Genomic DNA, 12,780 nt, shown 5'->3' on the forward strand with positions numbered 1-12,780 from the left:
AACTATACTTCTATTAGCACTTGTAAAAAATTAATTGTCTCCAGCTGTAATTTGGGGGCTTTTTAAGGTCAAAGATGATCAATTATTATATATGCTAAAGCCTAATACATAAGTTATGGAGAGTCTTTAATACTGAAATAAGATCAACAGATTGACATGAACTCATCTAGCCTCTCAACCTAGAATTGACAGAAATGCCCTTGGCATAACAGGAATCATGGGAGATCTCCAACAGTTCTGTGGTTCTGGGGAAAAACAGATTCCTTTGTCTACACCCCACATTTAGCTTCCCTGCTTAAACCTGGGATTTGTAATGCTCCCAATATTGTCTGCTTGGTCTTCCTGCTGACATAATTTAATACCAAAATATAAATATATGGATTAAAGTAGGAGGCCGCTAAATGGTGCAGTGAATGCAGTGCTGGTCATGGAGTTAGGAAGAACTAAATTCAAATGCTTTTTCAGACTCTTATTAGCTTGTGCATCGTGTATCCCTTGGCAAATCACAGTCTCTCTCAATCTCAGTTTCCTTCCTCCTATCTAAAGCGGGGATAATGACAAACACTATCAGGCAAAGTTTTCAACAAAAAGTTTTGCAAATTTCAAAGTGTTATATTTTAGTCATCACTGACGTTGTCATTATCATCATCATCCCAACGAACCAAGGTCCCTATCTGACAGAAAGGTGATTTTGACCCCTTGCCAAGGTTCCTAGATTTCATTACTTGTAAGTACTCATCTCAGGTCTCAAAAAGACCTGGATGACTTACAGCAGCTTCTACCTTCTCCAGTCCATCCTCCACTTAGCTGTCAAAACGATCTTCCTAAATAAAGTACCACTCTAACCACATCATGCCACCATCCCAACACACATACTCACACACTCAAACTCCAGGGTCCTGTGGCTCCTTATCACTTCCAGGATCATTCTTCATAACATCCCACTCCCCAACTTTCTAGTCTTTTTACACCCTATATCCTTCCCTGCCTCCCCACCCCCACACACACACCCTGTGTCTCCTTGCTGTTCCTTGAACAAGACACTTCATTTCCAATTTGACCAATGTAAAATTATGGCTAAAACAGAGTACATACAATACTCAATTAGTAAAATGGTATTTTACTTGCATCTTAAACACAGTCATTTTCCTTTATAGATGCTGACACCTCAACATTCTGAGATATATAGTCTGGGATTTTTTCCCCTTCGTGGATATAAGGAAAGCAAGAGGGTGTCACAGCAAATGTTAGAAATTTTCAAGTGAGTCACAGAATGAAAGAATTTGGAAAGCACTACAAAGTGTCAGGGGAAAAATACTTACTTGTAGCAGAACCAAGAAGATTTTTTGAAGATTTGTCCTCCCCAGTACTATAATCCAAAGGATAATCTGTTTAAAACAAAAGTTTGCCATCATAAAATTTACATCATACCAACAACTATCGTCACACACAAAACTAAAAATAAAATAATTGGGAATACCCACACACTGAGAAAATCAATCAACAATTATTTATCAAGCACTTTTTGCTATGTGCCAACAGAATGCTAGGTGCACTGTAGGACTACAAAAACAAAAATCAAATAGTTCCTGTCCTAAAAGAGCTAATATTCTATCATGTGATGTATAACTATATACAAAATAAAATACATTGACAGGAGGAGGGGACAGCATCATTGGAGAGAGAAGAGAGGGGAAAGAAAATATCAGGAAGGTTTTTATGCAAAATGTCTTAAGTACCTGAGCTGAATTTTGAAGGGGACAAAAGATTAAGGGGCAGATTGGGAGAATGGGCATTCCAGGCATGAGTGACAGCTAACAGAAAGTCATGGAAATGAGAGAGATAGTGTCATAGATAAGGAACAGCAAGAACCTAAGTTTAGCTGGAGTGTAGTGGGTTAGAAGGTTATACTCTACAGTGTGCTCTTATAATGACGCTGGAATGGCAGGCTTGGGCTAACTTGTGAAGGGCTTTAAAAGTCAGAGAGGAGGTTATATTGATCCTAAAGGCAATAAGATGTCATTAAAGTTTATTAAATAAGGGAGTAATATGGTCAGACACATATACTTTAGGAAAATCACTTCTGTAGCTATCTAGAATGGAGTACAGACTTAAGGCTGGGCTACCATTAGGAGACCATTGCCATAGTCCTGATGAAAAGTCACTCCAATTAATTAAGCACCTACTACGTTCCAGACACTGTACTAAGCACTGGGAATACAAAAAAAAAAAGGGGGGGGGGGGGCAAAAGACAGTCCCTGCTCTCAAGGATCTCACAGTCTAGTGGGGGTAATGTGGGACTGAACTAAGGCAGTAGCAATATAATGAGACAAAAGGGGATTGGTAGGAGAGATAAAGAGGCAGAAAGAACAAGGTCTGAGAGGTGTGGGATAAAGTTAAGTATGGAGTAGAAGACAATGCTGAGACTGCAAAGCTGGGTGACAATAACTGTGATATAGTGGACAGAGTGCTGGGTCTGGAGTCAGAAAGACCTAATTCAAATACAGTCTCAGACACTTATTAGCTATGTGATCTTGAGCAACTCACTTAACCTGTTTGCCTCAGTTTCCTCATCTGTAAAATGGGGATCATAACAGCACCTACCTCTTGTTGTGAGGATCAAATGAGATAATATTTGTAAAGTGTTTAGTTCAGTGCCTGGCACATAGTAGGTAATTAACAAATAACTTGTTTCCTTCCTTCCTAGAAGGAGGATGCTAATATCCTTAATAAAAATAGGGAAGTTTAAAAAGAAGCTGGTAGTAGAAGACATTGAGTTGGGTTTGACACTCATCTAGTCTGAAAAGTCCAAGAGATAGTTGAAGATGAGTGACAAAATCAAGAAAAGAGTTAGATATATAGATTTAAGGGTATCTTATAGAGATGATTGTAAACAATGGAGCATTTATAACATTAGAGAACTCAAAATTTAAAAGGGATCTTGCAGATCAATTCCCTTTTATTTATACATGTCATATATAAGTGAACAAAATACTGCCCACCCAACGAGGTTAAGTGACTAGGCGAAAGTTACAAAGGTACATTTGAAATAATACAAAGAGCACATTTGCAATTAAACTCAGGTTTCCAGACTCTGCATTGTCGATAGGGTCCTGGGGGTTACAGTTAGAAGACCTGACTCAAAACAATCTAACTAGCCATGGGACAACGAGAATGTCACTTAACCTGGCTATACCTCAGACACATGTATACATATACATTGACACACACATACCCACATACAGCTCAAGAAGGGAAATTAGAACTAAAGTCAAGGAATAGAACAGATACCATTTAATGCACAAGAGAAAAAAACCACTGAACAAAACACCGATACACTAGTGTTAAAAATGGCCAAAAATAAACTGAAGCCACATATTTTGGTTATTTTCCCAAACTGCAAAACCAGGATCACTCAATAATTTTTTTTTAAATAACAAGGAAATACTGTATTAAAGGAAAAGCAAAATGCTTAAATATCTTGTTTACCTCTGTAGGTTACTTACCATAGTCCTCATCAAATAGTTCTTGCCTTTCAGACTGGTATTGAGAATCAGCAATTTCTTCATATTCTTCCACCATGCTGGTGCCAAATACCCTAGAAACAGCAATTTAGAATGAGATTCTCAATACAAAGCTGAAAAGGCTTATACTCATAAAAGCACATATACATGTTAACCACATAACAATGTCAATAAAATTTTGCTAGCTTAAGAACATATTCCGGGCAATCAAAAGCTTTTACAAGGTTTTCTATGATTACAATTTCAAATTCATGCAAAAATACAAGATACTTTGAAATATAATTAAAATATTTTTAATAAACTAATCAACTAAAATTTCTTCCACATTATATTTAATCAACAAAAACATGAACTTAACCCTAACATGAATGTGAAGATTCCAACTTAATGAAATTCTTAAAATTCCATGTTAACAAGGTTGCCATGTATCTATCTATACATGCAAACATGAAATAACTCTCTTTAAATAATGCAGTTAAAATAAACATGTTGGAATTTTTTTTAAATTGTGAAATATTTTTAAGGCCTTAAACTCTATGAAATAACCCTAGTGTTTATTTTCTCCCAGAACCATGCAATTTGTACTACATTACCTTATAAGGCTTAATGGACAAAAGTGTTCTGATCCAAAGTGTGATACCAACTCCACCTAAAGAATAAAAGCATTTAAAAAATGGAAACCCAGAAATGTTTAACCTTATTTACAATTCAAGATGTAGATCCAAGTTTTACACTTTCAATAATTTTACAAAAATTTTACAAAATTTTACATTCCCAGAGAGAAAGTGGAAGAGAGAGAGAGGAAAAAGAGAAGCCTGGCAGAGGCTTGGAAACTTTTATTTTTGCCATGCATTAAGATGGTGAGCCGCAATATACCAAGCTCTATGCATTCAACATTCCAAAAGAGAAGGTCGCTAACCTTTATGTATTTGATGAACATCTGAAGCAAGAGAAAGGAAAAGAAAAAGATATCAGTACAAAGTCTAGATAACATGCTAAAGGCAACTTAAAATATTTTTAAATTACATTTTATGGAGAAAGTACAGAAAGAAATGTACTATAATGGATAAAGTTGTAGTACTCTTGCACTCTGAAAAAAAAAACCTAAAACTAGAACCTTGATTTTTATCGTTACTATTTTAAAATATAATCTAACATGTACCTTAATGCTCATATCAAAATAAAGAAATTTAGTTTTATAATTCTCAAACATTTGGTTACTTTAGTTAAAATAATTGCAACTGACCAGACTGTGTTTGTTGAAATTATATAAAGTTTGTAAATCTCATTAATATTTATTAGATGCACAAAAATTTATTTTCCCATGAGTGAAAATGTATTTTAATCAGTTGATAGCATATAAGAATGAAATAACCAGTTTCTTAACAGCTACTTTTACTACATCAGCTACAGGTATACACACGTAGATGTAGTGTTTGAAGGTTACTGTCCTAACATGAAAGATTATCTACAGCTTGCCATCCTACTTTAAAGAAATAGTCTCAGGCAAAGTAATGACAAAGCCAAAGCAAGTAACACACACTTTTTTTTTTTTATAAGGCATAGCAAGTATTTAAACATCATTTAATAGTTTTAAATATGGTGATACTGGAAGATATATAGTAAAACTATATTTGCAACAGAAAAAATGTTTGAAAAGAACAATTTGTATATTTCCCAAGTTTTGTCTTGGATTGGGTTAAAGAAAATTAAGTATAATGTTAAGATTGTAGATTTTTGATCACAGGGCATGAGTGCCAAACACATTTTATAGACAAGGAAACTGAGGCACAGAGAGATTAAGTGACTATCCCCGGGTAACACTGTATTAGGGGTAGGACTTGGAACCAGATCCTCTGAGTCCAAATACAACACTCTTTCCACTGCATCAAGTATGCAGTATGAGAAACTGATCAATACAGAACAAGAGCCAGAGATAACCTGGTTCTGACAACGAAGACCAAATTATTCAAAAACCTTGGCATGGCCCACTCTGCAAAAATAATAAACATTAAAAAAAAAAAAAATCACGAGCCTCCCATAATGAAAAGGGGATAATCTGTTTAAGGACTCATCAACTTGGGCAGTAAATTTTGAAATAAAAATGTATTTATGCTGCTAAAAATGCACTTCTACATTTAATAATGTAAGCAATGAAAATAAACTAACAAGCATGTCAATACTTTGCCTTTATTGAATTGTTACTACAAAATATTATCAAAAGCAAGTTAAGAAAAATAAAATTTAATGCTTTTAGGCTAAGACTATGAATACTACAAGTTTACCCGTTGGCAGATGCCAATTAAATACATGCTAAGCAAACGATAAAACCCCTAGAAGACCATCAGCTAGCTAGAAATTACTAAAAGAACAGTAGAAGTAATCAGTGCAATTGCCATTCAAAAAAAGTCACTATACTAGCCATGACAGTGATTTCAAAGTTTGCAGCTATGGACAGAAAAGTGGGGGAAAGGCAAGGTTATCTCAAATTTAACTTTAACTATAATTTCTTATTTAACTAGGAGAGAGTAGAAAAGAGACATTTAAATAAAAAACTTTAAAGTTGAACATCAAAATTTCTACAGGATTTCCACATACAGCATATTTCAATTTGCACACACAAGGCCAGACCAAGAGTTTTACAACCATTTCTTCGTGGTACATCAGAAATCTCTACATTTTTACTTTCTAATAAATTATCATCTATAATACAAATACATTAATTAATTAGCATAGGACAGTGTTCCAGTGACTTCCAAATCAATTAACTAAAGAATTAAGGTAGAAGAAAAAGATAGTTGGTTTTTTTTTAAATCTTACTGCTTTTGAATATAACAATCTATGTTTCAGGTTATAATACATTAGGAAAAGAAATCTGCTTTATCATTAACAGCAAAATATGTAAAAATAAGATTGGGAAGAATTTAGACAATAGCATTATGAAATGGTACAGAATAAATTTCTTTGGATAATTACTTTCAGATGTTGATATAGGAAGTACAACTATAAAAAGGCAGCCTTGGAAAAAATAAAAACTAATTTGCCATTTTACAAAATGAACTTATTTGAGCTTTCAGTTTGCCCCATGAAACATCCAAGTCAAAGAACAATAATTTTTCAATTAAACGATTAATACCTGCATAGCTGAATTTTACTTTTTAAATGAGAACAGTCATTACCAAGTACAATGTTCTATTACCAACTATTACCTTGACATATTTCGCATACATCTGTTCATCTAAAGGGAAACTCTGGACAGTCCTCTCATCTCTACCATGAAAAGTGCCAAGTTTAATCCATTTGCTTGTTGGATATCTGGAAAACAAACACATTCATCCATATGGGGGTATTATTTAGCATATTATATCACAAGCTATAAATTAAGTTTTTATCTAATTTGTTTTTCTATTCAAGCTGACACTGATTTAGCTTAGTATAAAAATGCCAATTTCTTTGCCTTAGTGATTTTGTCTATATAAATGGTAATCACTGCTGAAGACCCTGTAATAAAGTCTAGGAAGCACCTCTTGAAGGGGGAAATCATTTCTGGACAGCGTGAATTTACCAAACAGCTGCAAGGGTGAGGACAAGATAAATCTGGAGTCATTTCTAAGGGGCTGTGCACATTAAGGCAATGATGGAAGATAACCCAAAAAACACGGTACATATTGCTCTCCCTCTGTAGCTCTGCCTGGTTTCAACTGCACAGAACAAGATGACTCCTTGGTAAACCCTAGTGTCCACCTGCCCCCAGATTTGCTTCCTTTTGTTTGGGGTGTTCCTCCATTATATAGTAAGCTCTTTGAGCTGAGCATAGAGACTATCTTTCTTTTCTTATTTGTATCCTCAGTACTCAGTACAGTATATACACAGTACACAGAAGGTATTTAATGGTTACTGAATTAAACTGAAATGACATTAGCATAAATTAATGAGTAGATGATTTCTGTGTTATATATAGAATACAAGGGAAGAGGGGAGAAATGGTGAGCAGAAACAAAGCTACCATAGTCATATGTAAGTTTGGAAAGGGTATAGGATTACAAGAAAAAAGCAATAGGCTAAAACTCAAAACTTCCCAAAGTGGTAAACTGGGGATGATAATTGTACTGCCAATATAGTTTTCATTATTAAAGGATTCAAAAGACTTATCTCCTACTATATCAACATAAATTCAATTTAAAAAAACTTCAGAAATAACATCTTACTATGAAAAATGAATCAATAATAACCTCTATAAAATGAGGCACTGGACATAGAAAACAACGTAAAAAGTGGTGATTTAGGTTTTAAAAGAACTCACCTGTCACTAATAGACACCAAAAAATCTTTAGGAGTAGATGAAAATAATTCATAATTAGCAATGTCAAACTGCTTTACTTGAATTGGCTCACAGAGTTCAATAACAAACCTTTAAAGAAAACATAGATATTACCTGCATTTGATTGTTACAATTACCACAAATCAATTAATATTAAAATAGCTTTAAGTTTTGAATTTTTCCTTTAGACTAAAAAACAATAAAATGCCTTTTTATTAACAAGTCATTTCACTACCTAAAGCAGTAGGGAGGGAATTAGTAGTTTGGGAGCTAATCAACAACTTCAGTGAATTCACAAGATTTTATCTTGAAAGCCTTAACTCATTTTCTATGAATTCCATTTATTCACAGAAAAAAAAAAGCTGCTATTTCTTTTTCCTTGAATATATGCATCAACTCCAGAAAATGCTCCTTAAAACAAATTTAAATTTGTGCAGTTATTTATAGAATAATTTTTAAACAGTTGTGATTAAGTACACTTCATCAATCTATTTTTAAAAATGCTGATTAAAAGTCCATCTATCTAAAAACGCATGTAATTTCACTATATAAGAAATGCTTGGAAGGTATTTTGAAAATTTCTGCCATACTTGTCTGTTTTAACAAAAACTGGATGGTATTTCTGATGTATTAACTACTTGCGACATGATTAGTAATTAGCCAGACAAGAAGAGGTACATAATAAATATAAAGCATAGTCTTTACCCACAAGAACTTATAATAAAGTTACAGAAAAATGTGAAACACAAGAATCAGGGAGGTGTGTGCGTCTCCTAAACATCTAACATTTGAGAAGGGCAGTTAATAACTACAACTGCCTGTGCTTCTGTTTTTGTTTTTTAAGCTTTTTTAATCTCAGATGTATTTCTGAATACAGAATTTTTTTTAAAGCATTAGGAAGTCTTAATCCATAACCATATAGATGTGGCAGTGTGGGTGAATGCAAGTAGAGCCAGCTACAAAGCCAGGAAGACCTAGGATCAAACCCTACCACTAACATTTTCTGGCTGAGGAAATCTATAAGTGCCAATTTCTTAGAACTTTATGTAATTCTCTAAGGCAGAGATTCTTCAGTCCTGGGTAACGTGTCCTTTCAAGAGTCTGGTGAAACCTATGGACACCTGAAAATAATGCTGTTTAAGTGCCTAAAATAATATAAAGACAGTTATATAGAAGCCTAATTATGTCAGTATATAGCTAACAAATTATTTAAAAACCGTATTCATGCATACTCTGAAATCTATTGCCAGGACAGATATCAAAATATTTTCAGAACAAGTTCACAGATCCCAAGTTAAGAATCCCTGATGTAGGTCTAGGTAATTTAACAGATCTATATATCCATGTATAGTAAGATACACCACCCCTCCCCCCCACAACAAACAGTTAACCCATAATTCAATCACGGCTAATGAATATAAGCAATGATGGCTAAAAATCTGACTTTAAAATACAATGTCTTAGGAATTAACATTTTAAAATTTCAATAATAATTTCAATGACAAATACATTTAATTTGTTGAAAACAATTAAATTTTTAAAAAATGGAGCAGGGAGCTCTTCGGAAAGAAATGTGCTGGAAAGATAATGAAGCTGGAGACTACCAGGAGCTAAATTTAAGCAAAGAATAATACTGTCACTTACAAACAACAAAAAAATTGTGATAGCTAGGGAAAAATAAGGGAAAAACAAACAGAAGATTGATGTTTTTCTATTCTGACATATTGAACTTTTATTAAAAGATACTAAATTATGCTCTATCTTGAGCCCACAAATGAACCAAAATAATGTCATAGAAAAGTAATTGTCTCAATTTGTACATTTGCTAATTCCCTAGGATTTTCCAAGAAGCCACCATGTTATTAACATTACCAACAAGAAGAGTTTTATCTCTTCTTTACCTACAGTAAATTTCTTTTCTTTATTGATATTGGTAGCATTTCCAGGATGATGTCAAATAAGAGTAGGGACAATGGGCATTCTTGCTTTACTCCTGTGTTTACTGGGAAAGCTTCTAGTATATACCAACTGTATACAATCCTTGCTTTCAGTTATAATTTTTATATTAAAAAAAGATTCCCTGTTGTTTTTTTAAAGAACAAATGATTGTTTAAAAGATTTTCCTAAATCTATTTAGGTAACCATGTGGTTTTGGATTTATTTTTGTTTTAAATATTATTATATTGATTGTTTTCCTAATAGTGAACCATTCTTATATTCCTGGCATAAATCTAACTTGCATAATGACTGATTACTTGGATAAAACACAGTAGGCTGCACAGAATTTACTCATTTTGATCCTTTAATCAATATACACGAATATTATTATCAATATACATTAATATTATTATCTTTATTCTTCTTTAGTTTAGGTAGCAGGACCTACACTTATGTCATAAAAGAAATCTGACAGGGTGTTTGCTTTCTCAATTTTTGAGAATATGAATAGTAATGGTACTAATTGTTCTTTAAAAGTTTGCAGAATTCTCCCGTGAAAACATAAAGAAAATGAGTTTTTTCCTTTGGTAGTTCTACTACAGCTAGCTCTATTTTTAAAATGAGATTTAAGAGCTCTCTTTCGTATTCTCTTGGTTTGAGTAGTTTATATTTTTAAATATATCTCTATTTTTTTGTTAGCATATAACATAGTTGATTCTGATCATTCATTTTTTTAAAATTTTATTGTGATTTCACGTGGTTCAATTGCTACTTTGTTCATCTGATTTTCAACTATCTTCAGTCAGGTTGCAAGCTACAAAATAAAAATCCTCAAAACTCAATAGCATTTCTATGTAATAACAAAATCCAATGAGACTTAGCAGTAAGAGAAATCCCATTCAAAACAATTGCAAAATGTGTAAAATATTTGGGAATCAAACTACCAGAGCACACAAAATACTTAAACAGACCCAATTACAAAGTGTTAAAAATTTAAAGTACAAAATGTAAAGAAATAAAGAACAACCTAACTAGCTGGAAGAGCACCACAGCGCTCATTGCCGGCCGTCACAACACAATAGAAATGACGACGACTTCTGAAGTTGATTTACACTTCTATGGCTATACCAAATTATCAAAGGGATAATTTACAGAATTCATTAAAATAGTAACACAATTCGCTTGGAAAAATAAAAGCTCTAGACTACCAAGGGGAAACAATGAAAAAGGTATGAAGAAGGAAAGAACAGCACTTCCCGAACTCAAAACTAAACAATAAAGCAACAACCACAAACATTATCTGGTGCTAATTTTTAAAAGATCTATGCAACAGACTACAGAAGAGAGAATGAGAAACAACAGAACTCAACCACTCAGTGTTCAATAGACTAGAAAACATGAAAATGCCTTGTTTAAAATGTAATTCTAGGAAAGGTAGATTGCAACATGGAAGAAATTAGGCTTAGATCAATATCCAACACCATATTCCGTAAGTTTTTTTTAATGGCTATGTGATCTTACTATCAAAGATGATGACATAAAAAACTTAGAAGAGAAGCAGATCATATAACTTTCACAGCTTTGAGTAGATCCATTCTTAACCGAAAAAGACAAAAGGCAATTACAAAAGATAAAAGAAAATTTACACAACACTGAAATGTTTCAGTACAAATAAAATTAATGCACTGAGGATAAGAAGGGAAGCGGCTAAACTGATCATTAAAAAAAAAAATCAGCAAAAAATTTTATGGAAAGTAATTTAGTAAAACTAGGCTGAAAATAAATTTAAGTTTTCATTACATGAAGATATATTTCCCATAACTGTTTCCTCTAATGAAGGCAAAACTTAACAGCAAAAATAATTTATATCAGAAATTTCATTTTAATAACCACTTATTAAGTGCCAACTATGTACAAACAATGATGCTCAGCAACAGGGAGACATCTGAAACTGAAAACATTACCTCTTATTATCCGCTTATTCTAATTACATATGCATTCTAAATAAACAAAGGAATGCAGAAACAAACAGACTGGCATCCATAATTTATACCTATTACAAAATAAGAGACTCTGATGAGGTCTTTAAAGCTGAAAACATAAATTCATTCTTCAAAACAGCAAGGCCAAGAGTGAAACTGCTACTGAAGATCTGATTCACACCAAAAAGAAGAAATTGTCACTGATGTAATCATGACTATCTCAGAATCTGAGATAAGAAAAGTCAAGAATAGTCAGAAAGAAATTCAAAATTATGGAAGGCAGATTTCAAAGTTCTGAAAGGAAGTATAGGTAGGATATCATAACCTAATATTTTTCTAGGGAAGTCAGCATAGGATAGATGGAAGATCAAAAGAACAAAATTCTGAAGACAAAAAAGAAACAATTCCAACGAGGAAGAAAATGGGACTTGTCTACGGATATCAATGAAAAAGAACATGGAAGTCACCTACCAAATTTTATTTTAAAACTACATTTCAAGAAGACAGAAGCATGTGCATTTAATATAGGATGAATAAAAAAGTGTGCCATAATAATAAATAGCTAGCATGTATAGCATATAGAACTTTAAGATCTGAAAAGCTCTTTACATATATGATTATTAAATGACCGAGCCAGGATTTGAACTCCGGACTTAATGACACCAAGTCCAGTAGTCTCACTGCCTTACTGCCAAGGAATTTCTGCATGAAGAATTTCAGGAATCTAAAACTCAGAATATGCCTACAATGATGAGGAATGCCATGGACAACAAAAGGCCCGTCTCCAAAAAGAGCCCATGACCACGGCTGGAGTGGATAGGGTGAAAACAAATAACAGTAGAAAAGCAGAACTGAACTGTCCTTATTTTGCTTTTTTTTTCTTTGCCATTCATCTATCCAGCTTCTGAACCCCATACATAACATACCAAATAACCACAAAGTGGTTATATATTTAGATTTTGCTTTAACATTTTCAGTGAGGGGAAACCCAATATGTTTAAAGGCCATTTTTATG

General features: G+C 33.2%; 1 protein-coding gene across 7 annotated transcripts in view; it reads right to left on the reverse strand.

The window, feature by feature from the left end:
- SUCO (SUN domain containing ossification factor) overlaps nucleotides 1–12,780 on the reverse strand; it is an 86,816-nt gene that overhangs the window by 27,229 nt on the left and 46,807 nt on the right. For 5 of the 7 annotated variants that reach the window (XR_011975662.1, XR_011975663.1, XM_072648601.1 and 2 more), the window contains 6 exons: nucleotides 7,828–7,935; nucleotides 6,734–6,839; nucleotides 4,444–4,464; nucleotides 4,118–4,173; nucleotides 3,507–3,598; nucleotides 1,323–1,388 (listed from right to left, as the gene is read on the reverse strand). Coding sequence is in view for 5 of the 7 variants with exons in the window: in XM_072648601.1 (XP_072504702.1) it covers nucleotides 1,323–1,388; nucleotides 3,507–3,598; nucleotides 4,118–4,173; nucleotides 4,444–4,464; nucleotides 6,734–6,839; nucleotides 7,828–7,935 (449 nt within the window). In the remaining 2 variants the exon portion in view is untranslated. The remainder of the gene's footprint in view (nucleotides 1–1,322; nucleotides 1,389–3,506; nucleotides 3,599–4,117; nucleotides 4,174–4,443; nucleotides 4,465–6,733; nucleotides 6,840–7,827; nucleotides 7,936–12,780) is intronic. The other 2 variants (XM_072648602.1, XM_072648605.1) reach the window with 1 other exon arrangement.

This window comes from Notamacropus eugenii, chromosome 2, assembly GCF_028372415.1.
Source record: "Notamacropus eugenii isolate mMacEug1 chromosome 2, mMacEug1.pri_v2, whole genome shotgun sequence".
Lineage (NCBI taxonomy): Eukaryota > Metazoa > Chordata > Mammalia > Diprotodontia > Macropodidae > Notamacropus > Notamacropus eugenii.